At 40.9% G+C, this 18,984-nt stretch overlaps 1 protein-coding gene across 2 annotated transcripts; it reads right to left on the bottom strand.

Moving 5' to 3' along the window:
- Positions 1 to 5,145: 5,145 nt before the first annotated feature.
- CMPK1 (cytidine/uridine monophosphate kinase 1) lies at positions 5,146 to 18,946 on the bottom strand. 2 transcript variants are annotated; one of them, XM_083510024.1, is made up of 6 exons: positions 17,419 to 18,946; positions 12,752 to 12,898; positions 11,109 to 11,261; positions 10,168 to 10,244; positions 9,987 to 10,083; positions 5,146 to 8,503 (listed from the first exon to the last, which is right to left on the bottom strand). In XM_083510024.1, the coding sequence occupies exons 1-6, from the start codon at positions 17,557 to 17,559 to the stop codon at positions 8,462 to 8,464; spliced, it is 657 nt and encodes a 218-aa protein (XP_083366150.1). In that variant the 5' UTR covers positions 17,560 to 18,946; the 3' UTR covers positions 5,146 to 8,461. The 2 variants fall into 2 exon arrangements, with proteins under 2 accessions (XP_083366150.1, XP_083366149.1); XM_083510023.1 differs by having other exon boundaries at positions 17,684 to 18,046.
- Positions 18,947 to 18,984: the final 38 nt, after the last annotated feature.

The following is an 18,984-nucleotide window of genomic DNA, read 5'->3' as shown; positions in this document are numbered from 1 at the left end:
TCTGTTAAAATAAGCCGTTCAATCAGAAATTTTGTTTGACAGAATTACCACAAGCAGGCGGTCAGGGAAAATAGTAAAAGAACAAGCAGCCCACCATAAAAGAGAAGGGTGACCTAATGCATAGCTCCTATCCCTCTCTCTCTCTTTTTTTTATTAAGCAAGAGAGACGACAAGCATTGAGGCAGACTTAAAAGATTCAGCAATGTGATGACAGCTCTCTTTCTGGAGAAGAAAGGAGCGAGGTGATGGGATTTGGGCCCAGACTAAATCTTTATGGCAGGTAAGTCTTCAATATGTACTGAAAGGTCAAAAGCACAGAGCAACTCATTTTAGAATAATAAAAAGCTTTTGACTTTATTAGGCTTTTATGGCATTTTTCTTCCCAGACACACAGCTAGAGAGAGCTTTGGTTTCTTCTTTTTATGGAATTTGGCTTGTAGAAACATGTGGCTCCATATTTTGAGATGGAGAAACAATTTTGCACTAGGGTCGCATCTTTAATTCCGTACTGGAAAGTTGGCCATACCCAGACCCAACTTGGCAGCCGTAGGGAATCAAATCCACAAGAAAGGTTGGATCTAAAAGCATTGGCATCATGTGAACTGCATCTTGAATGGGTGAGATACAACCTCATCTTGATTGGGATGGAGAACATCTCACCGACCAACAGTAGCTTCAGTTTATTAGCCTTTGTTCCGTCTTTTACTTTGTGAATTTTTCCAGGGCTTACAATGTGACATTTTGATTGCATGAAATGAAAAACAGAGTTGGGTTTTTATCAACATATTGACAGCACCTTACAGCAATTCTCCGAGTTGGTGAGGCTCATTTGACAATGAGAAAGCGAGCCTTTAGCGTTATCAGCCCAGTCCTGTGGCAAACCCTCCCAATAGAGATTCAGTGGGTGCCTCTGTGCCAACTCTTAAAAGCCTGCTGATTTTCTATCTATTCTGCCTGGCCTAAGCGGGCAGTTAAAGAGTACATGCCCCACATCAGTCTATTGATGTTCACTTTTTAATTTATTGATTTTAACTTCTTTTTAACTTTTATGATTTTATTGTCTGATTTTGGTTGTATATTGTTGTTATTTTTGTGATATATTTTTATGATATACTGGTATATAATTTTTTTAAATACAGTGGTACCTCAGGTTACATACACTTCAGGTTACAGACTCCGCTAACCCAGAAATATGCTTCAGGTTAAAAACTTTGCTTCAGGATGAGAACAGAAATCAGGCTCTGGTAGCGCGGCAGCAGCTGGAGGCCCCATTAGCTAAAGTGGTGCTTCAGGTTAAGAACAGTTTCAGGTTAAGTACGAACCTCCGGAACAAATTAAGTACTTAACCTGAGGTACCACTGTAAATAAATTCCAGAGCCAACCACATCCAGCAGCTTCATGTAGGTGCTAAACAGCATGAGGTGATGAGATACAACCACATGGAATGCCGTAGTTTAATGCCATGAGCCACACAAGTTTATTGGAACATGCAAAACATGGTGATCTATTCTACCCCCTGCCCCATGTTGCTGTATATATATTAAACCAGACAGCAGATGCACACCAGGAAAGTAAAAACAAGTGATGTAGACAGTGGCCCTCACATGCATGAGACATAAAGCAACATTACTTTTTCGGAATTGGCAGCAATACAGGAGGTAAAAATACAGCCTCCTGTCTCTCATGCAAAGCACTCAACAATAGCTTAAGTGGATCCTGGGATCAGTGGATCCAAGATGTTTCTATACCTAAGCCCATTCAACCACAGTGCTTGTCCCCCAATAAACCTCCATGTCCAGTCTAACCCTACTTGTGTTCCTTAGCCTGACTTGCATCAAATATAATCTCATATAAGAGTAGTTGAAGTTGGACTAAAATAATACAGCAATAAAAGGAAGCTGTACTGGCACATAAGGGGGGGGGGAATCTAAAATGGGCAATACCTTTAACAGGCCAATCAAAATGGCACAAAATAGGGCTCAAATTTTGAGTTTCCTTGAATTCTTCAGGTACCGGGAGAGCTTTAAAAGTCCACATGTCAGCAAAGAGAAGGTTCAGTGTAATCTCTGGTCACAAATTCCTGTTCTAAGATTACTCATCATTTTATTCCTCAGTAGCACTCACTCAAGGCAGTATAAGGGGAATAGTCTGTAGCAAAAGGCGCACAGGCGTGTTGTTGAATAACTGACCCAGTTGAGAGAGATTGCCATTATCGTGATTCATATATTTAAGAGCAAAAAGAAGAAGATAAGTTTTTCTAATGAATAAGGTCAATAACAAAATCCTTCATTAATGAACAATTGTCGACAGAAAAATAACAATTCAGTAACTGCCCTTATTAATAGAATCATAGAATAGAATCATAGAATCATAGAGTTGGAAGAGACCACAAGGGCCATCGAGTCCAACCCCCTGCCAAGCAGGAAACACCATCAGAGCACTCCTGACATATGGTTGTCAAGCCTCTGCTTAAAGACCTCCAAAGTAGGAGACTCCACCACACTCCTTGGCAGCAAATTCCACTGTCGAACAGCTCTTACTGTCAGGAAGTTCTTCCTAATGTTTAGGTGGAATCTTCTTTCTTGTAGTTTGGATCCATTGCTCCGTGTCCGCTTCTCTGGAGCAGCAGAAAACAACCTTTCTCCCTCCTCTATGTGACATCCTTTTATATATTTGAACATAATAGTTCCTTTGTGTTTCAAACTTCCATGCAAACAAGGATCTGGTAACCAGTAACCCACTTCAGCACTGTAGAAATCAAAGGTCTGAAACTCACAAACATTCAGTATTACCGTGAATGATCTCTGGGAGAGAAGGTCACATTCATCCCTAAAATGAGTAATTTTACCTTAATATTGATGAGACATTTTATTAAGGTCACCTGTGCCTTATCACTTTAATTAAGAGAGCCTTTTTAATTAACTTTTAACAAGCATGTCATCCAAACTATAATAAATCTTTCATTTTCATGCAAAGTAAAGCACTATATTCGCAAAGTTCTTACCCTTCCCCCATCCTGGGCACAATGTCTTTCTCCAGACACAAAAAGGAAATCACAGCAACAACAAAAATGATACTGTCTTTACAGTAACACTGACATTTCAAGTTCAAAGCATCCTTCTTCAAGCTTCCCATCCTAATGTCTCATAAGCATTACAAAAGAAAAGACTCTCCAGATTCATCAAAACTAATATTGTTAGTGACTGACCAAATTTCCTTTGCCTAAGCAGATTATTGTAGTGGCTAATGACCCTGAATGGGTGGGTTGAAATTTTCTCAATGGGAGCAAATAGTTGGGAAAAGAAAGGGCTATAGTTCAGTGATAGATAACATGCCTTGCCTGCAAAAACGTTCCAGCTTCAATATCTAGAAAAGGCAACAAAGTGAGCTCCTGGCTCCAAGTGGTTTACAAGCCCCGAGTTGCTACAGTTTACTGCAACAGGGCTGCACAGATGTAATGGCAGAGCCAATCTGGGATTCCTGCTGGTGCATCTGTGCAGCCCCAACACATCACTACTACTGTCCTGCCTGAAACAGATAAACTATAGTGGTCCTTGTGTCAGGAGGTTGGCCCTGCAGTGCTGTCACACCATCAAAACATAGGCGTTCAAAGCATTTCACATCCTAGGTAAAGGTAAAGGGACCCCTGACCATTACGTCCAGTCGTGGCTGACTCTGGGGTTGCGGCGCTCATCTGGCTTTATTGGCCGAGGGAGCCAGCGTACAGCTTCTGGGTCATGTGGCCAGCATGACTAAGCCGCTTCAGGCGAACCAGAGCAGCGCATGGAAATGCCGTTTACCTTCCCGCCGGAACGGTACCTATTGATCTACTTGCACTTTGACATGCTTTCGATCTGCTAGGTTGGCAGGAGCAGGGACTGAGCAACGGGAGCTCACCCCGCCGTGGGGATTTGAACCGCCGACCTTCTGATCGGCAAGTCCTAGGCTCTGTGGTTTAACCCACAGCACAACCCGCGTCCCAATATCCTTTTAAAAGTGCTTGTGGGAGAGGAAGGTTATTACAAAATCATAGAATTGAAGAGCTGGAAGGGATCACGAGGATGATCTATTGGTTTGTTTTTGCTGTTTTATATTGTATTTTTATGCTGTGAACTGCCCTGAGATCTTTGGATAAAGGGTAGTATACAACTTTTAATAATAACAGCAATAACAATAATTAAATTGTCTTACTGTACTTTTTGCAACAGCTTTGTAAGGTAGGTCAGTGTTATTAGCTGTGTATTGCAGAGAGGGACTGAGGTTCAGAGACATATTGGCTTTTAAAAAGATGGTAAGTTCATGGCAGTGGCAAGACTCAAGCAAGGGATCTTCATTTGAAGCTCAGTCTCATAAGACATGCAACACAAGATCTCTTATTGATTCATCACTCTGGTTGATGACTGCTAATAACACGGGGAGAAATTCAACATTGTTCTGATTTGATCATTCTGCATGCACAAGCATTTCTACTTCCCAGACAAAACAACACCCCCTCTCTGCTGCTCTGGAGGAGGGTTTGGAGGAAGTACTTGTACCTGGCCTGTTGCATTTGCTCTTGCTTGCTGCCGCGTAGTACACCAATGGATTTGGAGGCTCTGTAGGATGGAAGTCTTTAGAGCTTACACTGAAGCACTTGATTCTTCTTACTGATCTTGCATTTCTTATCTAGAGACTTCTCGCAGATTCCACAGGCAGCTTGAAAAGTCCGTAAAACCATAAAAAATTGTTCTTGGCTCAGGAAATTCACCCGCTTTGAACCACATGATTACTTTGTGATGATGAACACTTAAGACAAACTTTTGTTTAGCAGTAATGTACAGAGCCTAAACCTCTCACCTGTGAGCTTGAGCCATTCTATACAAAACAAGCACTCCTCCTTGTGGCAATCTGGAGTAATGAAGATGAGTACGGCCACATTCTGAGTCTTGTCATTTAGCAGGGCTTTCTCCCAAAATGCATAGCTACAAGTCAAACACTCTTCCCTCCCATCTGTAGTCAAGTACAAATATCACTAGGATGGTGTTTGGATTTTCAGACAGCCTTGCCCTACTTCCCCCACATGTCTTCCTACAAAAAACAGTGGTGTATTTTAAAGTAGAGCCGCTATGTTTTGCAGACACATAATGGCAATGATTCACCAGTAGGTTACTTGAGAACAAAATTTTATTTGTGTACACTTTAGAAGTTTTTTTTACAATTTGCTGCTCCGTGGAATTATACAGTTTTTTTTCTGGTTGCAGAAAATGGCGCTGGGAGGGGGGTTGGAGAGAAAAACACTGCATTCATAGCATCAGTAAGAGTGACAAAAGGAATTAATCCCAATTGTTTAAACAACACGATTAAACCCCAAATTCAATATTGGTAGCATGTTTTTAAAAAATAAAAAATACAGTTGTTTCAGTTTTCAAACAGCAGAATACATAGCAAGAAAACATACTCACTTTGATTAATATTCGTAAAATTCAAACACCGCAATATCACTACAATGAGGATTCTTATCTAATGACTAACTTTACGAAAGGACTTTCTAAAAGGTTTTGTTGGTAACACTTCAGGTCATTTGATACTATGTTGGCTTATTTGATAGCATACAGACAGGATCAACATACATAGATCCATTACCCCCAGCACATTGAAGTGCAGTAAATGCCACAATCAAAGCATGTGAGGCATTCTGCACACAAACTATGGTTATACAGGTTTCCTATCTGAGCATTTGAAGAAGTCCTTTGTGCACCATCCATCTTCAAGCTTCCTTTGACTCAGGCCTGAATTTAGTTCCACTGAATCCCTTTTTTGTCTTCCTGCTGTAGCAGACAATCACTACAAATAGATTACCTTTCCTTTTTGGGAGAGACAAATCCAAGAACACAGCTTGCTTATAAACACCAGGTTCATCCCCACTTCCAGGAAATGATCACTAGCTAGCTAGCTAGCTACCAACAAGAAGGATCCCAGCTCCCAAATTCACTATTTTAGGCCATAAGCATGTCTACTAAGGCATAAGCAAATTGCAGACATTGTCCTTCACAGCAGGAAGGGAGAGGAGGAGATTTTCCAATTTTCAAAGATGTATATAGAATGATTTTTGTGGGGGAAGGGGGGAATTGATGATGATTTTAATCAGCTTTAGTGATTGTTACTACAAGTAGGAGAAGTATGTTAATTTATAACAGTGGTTCAAACTATGGTCATAAGGAACCAAGAGTTCCATAGATGCTTATTGAGGGATCCTCAGTAAAACTAAACAAAACTGGTAACAATGGATCAGGAGAGGGTTTCCTGGAATGTGTGTCCTGCATGGAGTACTCAGTCTGCAAGGAGTAACAGCTGGGCTGCAACAGACCTTCCTAAAGTCCTTATGTGAGTGCACACCAAAATACTCCCCAGAATCCTGTGCAACAAGCAGATTCTATGGCAGATATACAGGGCTCTCTTTGCAAACAATCAAGGTTTACCTGTGGGGAAGTATCTGAAAAGCCAATTCTCTAGAATAAGACTATGTGTTTGTTTGTACACGCTCTGAGAAAAGTTGGCCATGATTCCCCCCACAAAGTAGCTGCACCTTTCAAAGTTTTTGCGACTAATCTTAATAACATGGTGTATTTTAATGCAAAAAACCACACATTTTCACTTAGGCTTCCTACTTCTTGTGAACACCAGTGAAGTCAAAGCACAAATGTTCAGCTGGCCAAAGTCAATTGCAGTTCCTTAATTATATTTTAATTAAAAGACAAAATATATCACTAAAAGCTATTCTGTGTGAGACAAAAATAGGAAAAATAATAGTTGTAAACATAGTTAAAATGGTAGCTTATGAAGCAACCACCACAAGAAACCTTAATGAGTGTAGTAATAAGTATGCATCATCACGTTTCTCAGATCCTATTCAATGGACATTTTAAGAAAAGAAAAAAGAATAATAACCCCACAGATTTAAGTAACCAGCCCCATATTTTTATGCCATTTTTAAATTAAAGAAATGTGCAATTAGAACAGTTGTGCAAGCATTTCAGTATGTTTTTGTCATCCAAATTAATCAAGTTATTAAAAACTCATTTCTGCCACCAGCAACACATTAAATTTAAACGATACAGATCTAGTATGCTTTTATGTTGGTCAAACCATTTCAAACGTATAACTGAGTCGAAATGTTCAAGTTATACAATTTTAGCGGAAAATATAATCATAAGAATTTCCCCTCCAACCTATCTCAAAACATACACTTCAAATCACTGAATAAATAATTTTGTTACAAAGCTTCTAGATTAATTTTATCATGCAGCTAGAGTTGTGTGGCAAGTGAACGTTACCATAATAGCTGCTTTCAAATATCTGATTTCTTAACCCTTGTGGGTACTGCAAATACAAAATGCCCATATTACTTGCAAATACACAGACACCTAAATGTGTGCAGCACCTACATAATCTGAATCCTCAGTCCTAAATGCACTAGGCTTGACCCAACTTAAGTTAGGCTGCAGTCCTAACCCTCTGAGATGGTATGTATTTGCCTGGTTTTACTGTGGTGGAGGCTTTTGCTGTGCTCAGGGGGATAGACAGTGCAAAACTCGCAAAATGGGATTATCAGGATGGATCCTGCAGGAGCTGTTAAGGATTGCTCTGCTGATTGCATTCTCCCATTAAAATCAATGGGATTAAAATTAATCATGACTAAACTTTTCAAATTGATTTCAGTGGGACCTAATTGCAACGTAGATTGAATCCAACCCACTGATTATAAACTATAAAGTATGCAATTTCCAGATACTGTTGCTCCTCATTATCTTTGGAAAAGCATGTGTGGGATACAGGGAGCACCAAAATGTGAAAGCAACGGGACAACTTCCAAGTAGTGTGGTTAATATTGGGGTGCCTCATAAGGGTCATTGCTTTATTAGCAACCAAATAAACAAGAACTATTCAATACAAAGGGGATACTCTGTTTAAAACTTTTGCTTACAGCAATTGTCTGTCATTTAAAACAGCAAATATCATTATTATTTTTAAAAAAACACATACGATTTCCCCATATTTGGTCCAAAACTAAAAGAAAAAGAAACCGAAAAGAAATTCAACAGGCCCTCTTACTTATATTTACAATTTCAGTATGCGGGATTCTAAAAAATAACATGGCTTTGGGCAGTAAGAAAAGAAAAATTAAGGGGATCACCAGATGCTTTCTGAAAATAGCTAGGATTAGCATTTAATTACTATTTTTGTTCTGCAATTAGGGTTCTTTACCAGTTGCAAATCTTTTTGACTGTATCTATCTTAATGACAAGCCACATCTAATTCTAACTCATATTTTAAACCAGGTTTTTGAATTAACCATTTTTAAACTGTTTTCAACACAAAAGTGTTTAAAAAGGCATATTTTATCACCATTATAAAATGAACTATAGTAGCAGCTCTTAAAGCAAGATTTAATCAAGTTTGAAAACAGTGTTCAAGTAGAGAACTAGCCTTCTTTATCAAAGATCTTCACAACTTTGCCAAAAACCTGCAAAAGAAAAGACATTGCATATTTTTTCTACATTATACCAACAAGAATGTTTCATGAATACTGCAAACAATTATTTATTGCACTTATTAGCTGCTTTTTAAAAATGAAAAATAAACTCAAGTGATGTATCAAAAAAGCACACACTACACATTAAAACATAAAATTAAAAGAGAGTAAAAGCTAAAAACGCATTCATAGTATAAAAAGGCAGGACAAACACTAACACAAAGTGTTCAGAGCCTTAAAAGTAAAGCAGGGATGGAACTGTGAGTTTCTTATAATCACTATGTTCAACAGGCCTATTCAAGTTACAATCTACCACCATGCACATGTAGCACCCAGCCTAAGGCAATTAGAGGTGATAACAGACGTAAACATTTTAGAGCAGTGATGGAGGCAGCTTGGAAATCAGGTAGTCAATGAAACACAGAAGAGACAGGATTGACAGTGAAATCAGTATTTTCTAACTGATATATCTGCCATTGAAGTTGATGTGAGGCCTGTGGACGATATTAAGTGTTGCACAAGAAAACTTACACTCGCACAATGGGACTTCTGTCCCCTCCTATTTATCTGCTCAAGGGTCCCCAATCTTTTGCAGATTTTGGGGGTGCATAGAGGATTTAAGGGGATAGAAGGATACTAATGATGTCTGTTCTCCTGACAGAAGGCCATAGTTGTATTTCAACTGCCTGTCTTCACTATATAAATTGTCCCCTTGATAATAATTTTTGGTTGCACTGATTTGAACATTTGAATGTCATCTGCAGTACAAAAATCAGAAACTATAATGGAGGGTCTCAAGGAGCTTCCAATCCTGGCAATCAAATTTATAGTGTGATCCCTGGAGTGCAAGCTCAGGATTCTGCAGCCAAGTCACTAACACTTACCAAGAAGAGGAAGGGCAAAGTGGCAAGGGAGGTCAGGACTGCATGGACACACTGGCAGAGAATCCAGCGCTCATGTCAATGTGCTCTCAAAATTCCAATCTCAGTGCCACCTCAGTGCTCCCCCTCATGGTAAGTAGAAGCAATGCTAATGCTATTGCTGCAGCTCTGTCTCACTGTGCCAACAACATCAACCATTGTGCCATCCTGTCTTAGACAATAAGGGCATGCCAATTGTAGGATGAAGTACACAGCACTTGGATCCATGCCCTATTCCTGTACGCATGGTGCCCTGAAGAAACCCCCTGCACACCTTCAATCTTATGTGCAGCCATGCTTGTGACTGGGATCTGGGTAGCTGTTTTGAATTGATGATCTGAAAATAGGTGTAAATTGCTTAACTGTTAAGACATTTCTGTTTTAACGCTGGCCACAGATTTACCTGGTATCTTCCCCATGTAAGAGAAAGAAGATAATTTAAAATGCAATGAAGAGTTGGGATATTTGAGCCCTAAGGAAATCCTGGCACTTGTGTGTGGTTAATAGGTCATGTAAAGAAATTCAAAACCAAACCTTCCCTCTTCACAACTTACCTCATCAACAGATTTAGAGGCATCTACTTTCCTAACTTTGCCCATTTTCTCATAGAGGTCTATTATGGGCTTGGTAGACTCTAGATACGTATGGATTCTAAGGGAAAGAAAGATACAGTAAAGTCATGAAACTGAAAAGCATGAGGAAGTCTAACACAGAAATTATGTATGGACACGGTACCTCTTTTCCAGACTTTCTCTGTTGTCATCACTTCTGCCACTGCTCTTTCCTCTTTCAAGGCAACGGTTAATACATACCTTCAAACAAAAATAAAAGGGTTATTGAAACATGAAGCCACTATCAAAACATGAAGCCACAAGAAGTAAACAAAATCCTTTGCTTTTTTAAGGTACAAGACTAAAACTATGTATTAAACATTTTGCATGAATATATTCAGCTTACGTTTCATTACTTATGCTGTATATCGATAACACCACTTTGGGAAACTTTTAAGTGAAATAAGAACTTAGACCTTATTCCAGCCACGTGAAATCTAACATTTCACAATCAGTAGAACAGAAAGGCATCTCCAAAACGGACCTAGCATATTGTGGTAAATGCCCTTGAAGTCTGATTATCCACTGAAATTCATTGTACCAGGCAAAATTAAACACATATACTGAACTATCGTTTATGTACAGCCTTCAAGAATGTATGCAGTCTTTTATTTCCTAAAGAGAATACCCTATCTAATGCAAAGGACAAAGTGATTTTTCAAGATGACAGAACTGGGGGAAAGAGGTGGTTGGTATAAGAATTAATTTTGCCTGAATACTGTAGAATATCAGTGCTCGCAAAGACTTCTTCACTGCTGGAAGCAAAAGAAAAAAAGATATCTCCCACTTTCTACAATTCTAATTGTGCTCTGGTAACCAATACTTCTTTCTGCTATGGGACAGTTCAAAAGAACTTTTTTCCACCATGTCAGTTAATTGTAATTGCAAGACAATTTTGCCACAAAATTATCTAGGCTTATTGTGGGAAGGAACCAATTAACACATACTGTAATTAGTATCAAAATGTATAGAAGGGAAAAGAGAAATGGAACAATGGAACATTTTTCATTGTCTCTCTTAATACAGCACAGAGGAAAGTTGCAAGTGTCTTGATATTGTGATTACCTCATTGTCACAATCAAAAAAGAGAACAAACAATACATCTGCTTTTCCATCCATGGTTTTGTTCCAGCCCTGAAGATTGTCTTCATTTCTGGGAAATCCATCAATTAAGAATTTATTCTTCTGTGCATTGGCTTCCATAGTTTCATCCATAGCCTGATAGGTAACAGAGAGCTTATATTAAACATGATTTTCTACAAGCACGGTATTGTGACATCTAAGTAATAATCCCCCTGTACTACAAATACACATGTGCTTTTCATGTGAACTGTTACAGGTGTACCAAATACATTTCTTGCAACCTTAAAGTTAATTCCATACTATCTTAATACCAATATACTTATGGTACAACTGGAAAAGCATTTAAATGAACAAATGTCTACCACAAAAATAAAATAGATGGGACATTCACACAGAAGGAAACAGGGGAGAGACAGTTTTCACTCATTCCTTGTTCACTCTGCAGCTTGGAGAGAAGATGTTCTGAAAGGCGGAGAATTTCATAAATCAGAATAGGAGATGGCAGTGAGAGCTACAAGAGGGATGAAAGAGAATTGCTTCTCCCTTTCTTTTCTCCAAAGGGAGTCCTTGCAGGATCTCAGCCACTTCCATTCACAGAATGGCAACTCTGGATCCAATCACAGAATTGGGACTCAGCAATACCCCTGCAATACAGGTAAATGCAGCTGTCCCTTACAGGGATCGAACCTGCAACCTTGACATTATCAGCATCATGCTCTAGCCAAATGAATCCTAAATATATACAGCCCATGTAGTCCAATTACTTGCAGCAACGGAGTACAGAACTTATTAATAAAAAACATACTTCGTAGATGAGTTATTTGCCTATCTCTGGGCTTCACAATCACACAAGACATAACCAGCTGTGCATTCACATAAACAATACTCTTCTGTATATTCTTATCACAATAGCAAATGTTTGTCTTGCACGTAGACAACACATAAAGTGCAATAATATAGAAGGAAGCCCCAATGGATCAGTGCATTCATAAAGACCAAATATCTACTGGTTTCTGTTCCACATAGGGTTCTAGCAACCCTAAAAAGCATTGTTTTTTATGAAAAACATACAGGTACAAAAGTAATTCATCTATCTGTCTTGCACAGCAGTGGGAAATCTCAGGCCTGGAGCCTGAATGTAGCCCTCCAGGCCTCTCTGCCTGGCACTTGGGCCTCTTCTTCTTATTAGTTCCGCTCCACACACCCCTTGAGAGTTCTTTTGCCTGACTGGAAAGTCCTTGAACCATGATGTCATATTGTCATCTCTTGCTTGTTGGGATGGAGAGATGTGCTTAGAAACTTCTGACTTTCACATGTCTAAACGTACCTTACCCAACAAAGTTAAAAGTCACGTTAATTGCTCTGGACATTTTTTCCTCTGGACATGCCCACAAACAGCATGTGCCCCTCCCTTGAAGACTACCCACAAGGGAATGCAGCAATCAGGCTGAAAAAGCTCCCCCCCCCCCGGCCTTGCATGTTTTTGTTAGCTACTAACAAAGGGAAAGCAAATTTTTATCTAACCACACTAAAGTTTTGTTGTAAGCTGTTTTGTTTTATTTTGTTTTGTTTTGTTATAGCTCCCCATGGAAAACTGTATACTCAGCACAGTGTTAAAATCTTACCCTCTTTAACAAGCTGATGGTTATCTCAACAGGAACAATTTTTCCATCTTTAATGTAACTTTCAATGAGCTCTCCATACTGAGAGCCCGGTCTCTTCCTCTCATCTCGAAGCAGGTCACCTGCTGAGAGGTGTGTGTAACCGTATTTCTAAAAGAAAAATATACATTTAAGTATCTTTTAATTAAGTATAAGCAACTTCTTAAATGAAATTGGTACGTATTCTTTTTAAATGCACCACATGCATCACTAAAAGACAACATGCAATCCACATATGCATAGAACATTTTCCTTTAGGCTCCCTCACCAAAGTTTAATATGTAACTTTGTAAGAACTCTAACATTTGTTGGAGTTATTTCCTCCATGGAACTTTGCAGAAACCTATTAGTTAATGTGTCTTCCATTTCCTCAACACCTTCACATAATCAACAGGATTTTTAAATACACTGAATTTCCCTTATAGCAAGCTCACTTGGACAAATGACTCACACTTCAACCCAGGTGCCAAGGAAAGCTGGAATATAAGGGCAGCCCCATCAGATCAGACAAGGGACCTATCTAGACCAGTATGCTGCTTCCCACAATGGCCAACCCACAAGTACAGTAGGAAGGACAATATAGGCAACAACTGTTTTGCACAAGGGTTGTGTTCCTGACTCCCCTGCTGTTGGTGAAGCACACATTAAGCCTGCCCCACTCCCTTTCCCAGCCACTTCCAGGTTGTGGGGATGCACATGTGCAAGGTCATGTGTCAACTGGACGCGCATCAATTGGCCTGTAAACCTCTCCAACATTGCTCTCCAGTGACTAGTATTCAGAAGCACTGTGCCTCGCAATTTGAAAGTAGCATGCAACAATCATAACTGTTAATAGCAATTGATAACTTCTGAACAATTAACTGAAAATAAGGTTATCATTTTGTTACAAGTGTTATCAAATACAACTGTCACCTGAACAGAATCATTCCATCAAGCTGTAGCAGAAAAAGAGAAAGGATGCAAGGCAACGGAGAGCAGTAGATTTTGGTTTCTCCTCTTCCTGAACTGCTTCCATCCTAACAAATCATTACAGTGGTGCCCCGCAAGATGAATGCCCCGCAAGACGAAAAACTCGCTAGACAAAAGGGTTTTGCATTTTTTGAGCTGCTTCGCAAGACGAATTTCCCTATGGGCTTGCTTCGCAAGACGAAAACGTCTTGCAAGTTTGTTTCCTTTTTCTTAACACCGTTAATACAGTTGCGACTTGACTTCGAGGAATAACTCATAGAACGTGGTGTGGTAGCCTTTTTTGAGGTTTTTGAAGACTTTGGTGATTTTTGAAGCTTTTCCAAAACTTTCCCGACACCGTGCTTTGCAAGACGAAAAATTTGCTAGACGAAGAAACTCGCGGAACGAATTAATTTCGTCTTGCGAGGCACTACTGTATAGGAACTTGTAACTTAGAATTGTTATCCAAGCTTGCTTATTTTCTCCTTCCTTCCTTCCTTCCTCTCCATTTTCTTTTTCTGATGCATCTTTTACATTGCAAGCCTGAGGGCAGGAGTCTACCTTGGATTTGGATTTGATATCCCGCCTTTCACTCCCCTTCAGGAGTCTCAAAGCGGCTAACATTCTCCTTTCCCTTCCTCCCCCACAACAAACACTCTGTGAGGTGAGTGGGGCTGAGAGACTTCACAGAAGTGTGACTGGCCCAAGGTCACCCAGCAGCTGCATGTGGAGGAGCGGAGACACGAACCCGGTTTCCCAGATTACGTGACTACCACTCTTAACCACTACACCACACTGGCTCTCTGCCTTGCTTTTACTGCTCTGTAAGCTACCTGGCTAAAGAGCAGGGTGTGTGTGGGTGTGTAATTGCACCATAAGTTTCTGCTTGTTTATATAATTACTGTTTACTGCTCTGAATTTAGAATGTTAATTTGGCTAGCACAATATGTAGATGTTACACCAACCCAACAGATGCCAAAGCAGGAACAATTTCATTGTATTGCTGTTCCACCAACAGAAGACTAAAATAAAGTTATGCTAGAAGACGACGTTAGGAATACTGTACACATTCACCTAAATCCCGGTGAAATGTATGTTACTTTGTAAAACATCAAGGCAAAATTTTGCATACTGATATCTCTCAAAGAATCCTAGTGGTGTGCTCCATAGCCTTACTATGTATTTTAAACTAATGCTGTATATAAATATTAAGTCCGTTATTCCAAATATTGCCTACAGAAGCTATAACCTAAATCAAAGCTTTTCATAAGAAGTTTTACCCTGAAAACCCTCACACCGGCATGCAGCTATTTCTGTCTGCAGTTGAGGATTATGGTTTTAAAAACATTTTCTATAGAAGAGAACGGGCAGAAATAAATCCCTATTTGGCACCCATTTATGTATGTGTAAATCTAACCCACAACTCAGTTAGCATATTCTGACTTAACTGCTTTGTACTATACATTAAACTTTTTTTTAAGAAAATCTTAAGATGCAATTTTATGTATACTTTCTTGAAAGCACTGCACTGAAATCAATGTGCCCTACTGCCTGTATAGAGCCATTTACTCAACTTCCAGAATTCCCTATATTTGAAGAGAGTGCAACTGTGAACCTCAATTTTTACAACCACCCAGATAATTGTAATGTGATGACTGTATGATGTACTTGGGTAAGTAAGGTAACAATCCTATATATACATAATCACATTTTGTGCAACATTTACGATAGGGCTGTAAAGGCAGCTAGGACTGAAATGAAAGATATGACATAGTTGTATATGGAATGTCTTGTCCTTGCTTCACTTATTTCAAAATAGTGATGTCATCCAAAGCAGGGAACAGATTGTATTCCAAAGTGCATCCCTTTACTTCAGGCATCACCAACCTTCGGCCCTCCAGATGTTTTGGACTACAATTCCCATCATCCCTGACCACTGGCCCTGTTAGCTAGGGATCATGGGAGTTGTAGGCCAAAACATCTGGAGGGCCGCAGGTTGGGAGTGCCTGCTTTACTTTATTCTATATACATCCAAGTTTTTTCTGGTCATACCTATTCAGACAAGTAAATTATTGCCCTTGAGGGCACTTTTGCAAGAAGGGCAAAATTGTGCTCTCTCCTTCATATACTGGATGGCAAAATCCTCAGTTACGGGGATCTTAAAAGGCTGGGGTAAAATGTGTACTGCATTTCTTGCCTTGTAAGACAAATCTTTTCTGGTCAGCATTTTGCCAATACAAATAATGGATTTTAGTGACGCAATGAAAGTACCAGTTTTACAGTTGGGAGCCACACCCAAGCTGTGAGTCATTACTAAGAATCATTATGACATGTGACCTATGCCTTATTCCTTCCTTTGCTCACTGTATGTGGTGTAAGATTACAAATGGTAGTACTGCAATGGTACTGAGAAACTAGTCAAACTCATAGTGCTCACATGGGGGTTGGCAACATAAACTTGGCTACATTCCGCATACAGTGGCAATTCGGTTTACAACTTAATCCGTTCCGGAAGTCCATTCTTAAACCGAAACAGTTCTTAAACCAAGGCGTGCTTTCCCTAATGAGGCCTCCGCCACCAGTGCCCTTTCACTGTTCGGATTCCGTTCTTAGACCGAGGTAAAGTTCACAAACCAGGGCACTACTTCTGGTTTTGTGGAATTCGTAAACCGAATCGTTTGTAAACCGAGATACCACTGTACTTGTGCAAAGTTCAAAAATACAATGGCAAAGGTCTCCAAAACAGAAGGTGCCAAAATCCATTATTTTTTGTTTCAACTGATTAAGGTGAAAGCTAAACTGAAGGATTAAGCACTGAGCTGCAATGTATGCTGTCATCATCACCACAGATTACACAGAAAAGATTACATTCAGAGTGGAATAAGGTATTAGAACACATAACTCAACATGCATTTATACCATTTATGACTTAATTGTGTTGCCAATTTGATTTCAGCATGAATTGGACTTTTAAGATTTTATATAGTGCCAGAAAATTTGTGACTCATACCACCCCCTATTTTTAACAAGTTATGTTTGTGGTCTCCAATCCTGCAAAGGAAACCCTGCCTGCCTCAAGAGAGAGAGGCTTAAATAGACCACTCCTTGGTTCTTTCCAGCAAGCTTTCTAAGGCAGAAGTGCTGTGTGTACTTGCCTCAACGTGTAATTGGAGCCTTGAAGTTGGACATGGTTTTGATGCGAGTGTCTAGAACTTAGGGGCATACTTATATTACAAACAGAAGTCAGTTTAAACCCAACAGCATCTCCCAACGAATCTTAAGACCAGCAGCTTATTCATTATGAAGATTCTTTCAATTAGTTGGAAGCCATGAGAGTTGAATAGCTCGAACCATTCCCCAGTTAAAGAATGAATGCAAAGGTTCACAAAATTGCTTCCCCCCCCCCTTTAACCTCCAAACATAAGATCTTCATAAGTTACTAACAGAAACAATCACGCCGGAGCTTTAGATGAGCATTGAACCCAAGCTTTTTCTAGCCCGCAATATAACCACCACCTCCTTCCATAAGCACCTGCTTAGTTACCGTGCCTGACTGTGGAATACCTTCCCCTGAAGCATCCCTGAGACGTCTACAGCTTTTGCTTATCTATTTTTTTTTCTGTTGAAAAGAAAAGATTCTTTTATTATCACGTGTATCTTATAAGATCCGTTGCCCTGCTTACCGTGCAACTGCTATTTCTAGCTCCGAGCCTCAACACCAGACTCGTAGCATATTTGATCCCACCGGTATCAAGTCGGGTCCAAACCATTTGAGAATCTCGAGGGCCACAAGCCAAGTCGGTCACAACTACAACCCCCATCATCCTCTGGGCGCCGGTTGACAGGGACTAGGGCGCTTCTACGGGCGCGCTGCTTGCTAGGCATGGTAGTTCTATCGCGGAGGGGAGAAAGAGGGAGAAGAGACGAGGTGCCCTTTCCGTCCCTTACCTCCACAACGCGGGCGCACTGGGTCCCCTTTCCGGCGCCAGGCCCGCCGAGAACGAACACGACCACCGGCTTCATGAGGAGCAGCAAGCGAGGGGAAGGGGCGGAAGAAGCCAAGGACGCCGCCGCCGCGCCCAGCCGAGGAGCCGAGGGACCGACACGAGCCGCGGAAGCCAAGAGGCAGCGACAGAACATACGCCGGGGGGGGGGAGCGCCGCGCCGGCAGGGATGGTGGGCTCGCTAACTGTCCCGACGCCACCTCACTGCTCCGGCTGAGGTGGCTGCTGAGGTGTCACCGGGAAGGGAAAGCGCTTCCGGGTTCCCGCCCGGTCACTCTCGCTGCTGCTGCTGGGGGAGGGGCGACATGGCGGGCAAGGAGGGCGGGGCCAGGGGAGAGGGCGGGGCTACGCGCCTGTGCCCGCGCGGCGTCCCGTGAAGGGCTCCGGAGGAGAGGCTGTTTTAGACGGGGGTCGGGTCGTCTTGTCTAGGAGGGATCCTACGTGGATGAGGAGGGGACACTTTCAGGAACAACTAAAAAAGAAACAAAGAAACGCGTGTGTGTGTACGCGCGCACACCCACACATATACACACACAGAGATAGACATCTATAAATACCTATTCTCGTTTGGAAGTATATATGGATTTATGCATGCGATACGCGCCCGAAAGGAGCTTCTTGTAGGTCTCTGTCCTTTCTGCGATTGCTTGCAAACTTTTGGCAGCAGAAATGCTACTATGCTGCCATTGTTTGGGAAGACAAAGCACCACCACGCCGAAGCATTGTGGGCCCCTCCTGCTTTTGTAGACAAGAGTCCACTTCCTCAGATGCATAACTAGTTGGCAGGTGAGAGTGTAGTAGAGGGTGTAGTAGATCTTGCAACCGGGGATGACATATATCAGCTGAAAGTAGACCAGTCTGCAGATGATGTCACTAAACCTGTTGTATTTAGGCTTCCATCCTCTATCCGCTTACCAACTGAAAATAGGACTTCGCTCTGAATAAGACATGCCGAATAGTTCTACCAACGACCTTCGGAGGTACTTACTGGGGCGAATCCCCTGAAATATAGCGGCATTTACTTCCAAGAAAACGTATACAAGATTATATGTAAGCTTGACTTGAATAGACCGTCCCCCAGCTATGTTTACCCAAGCACTTTCTGAAGCATCGCTCGAAGCTGTTATCACTAAGGTAACAAAAGGAATCACGCCCCTTCCTTTTTCCACTTTCAGACTCTGCGCTTGCGCAATGGCTCCCTAGCTGCGACCGTTTAAAACAAAGCCATGTTTTTTTAAATATCCC

This window comes from Podarcis liolepis (genome assembly GCF_965112155.1).
Source record: "Podarcis liolepis genome assembly, chromosome: 6".
NCBI classification, from domain to species: domain Eukaryota; kingdom Metazoa; phylum Chordata; class Lepidosauria; order Squamata; family Lacertidae; genus Podarcis; species Podarcis liolepis.
This window is presented reverse-complemented; position numbering and strand designations above follow the sequence as displayed.

Excerpts from the sequence above, each read along its gene's own strand:
- CMPK1 (XM_083510023.1), bottom strand. The coding sequence starts at position 17,875 with ATGTTCTGTCGCTGCCTCTTGGCTTCCGCGGCTCGTGTCGGTCCCTCG. Across the intron at positions 11,262-12,751 it reads CCATCAGCTTGTTAAAGAGG|GCTATGGATGAAACTATGGA; the intron begins GTAAGATTTTAA and ends GTTACCTATCAG. Across the intron at positions 8,504-9,986 it reads CCTCTAAATCTGTTGATGAG|GTTTTTGGCAAAGTTGTGAA; the intron begins GTAAGTTGTGAA and ends TTTCTTTTGCAG.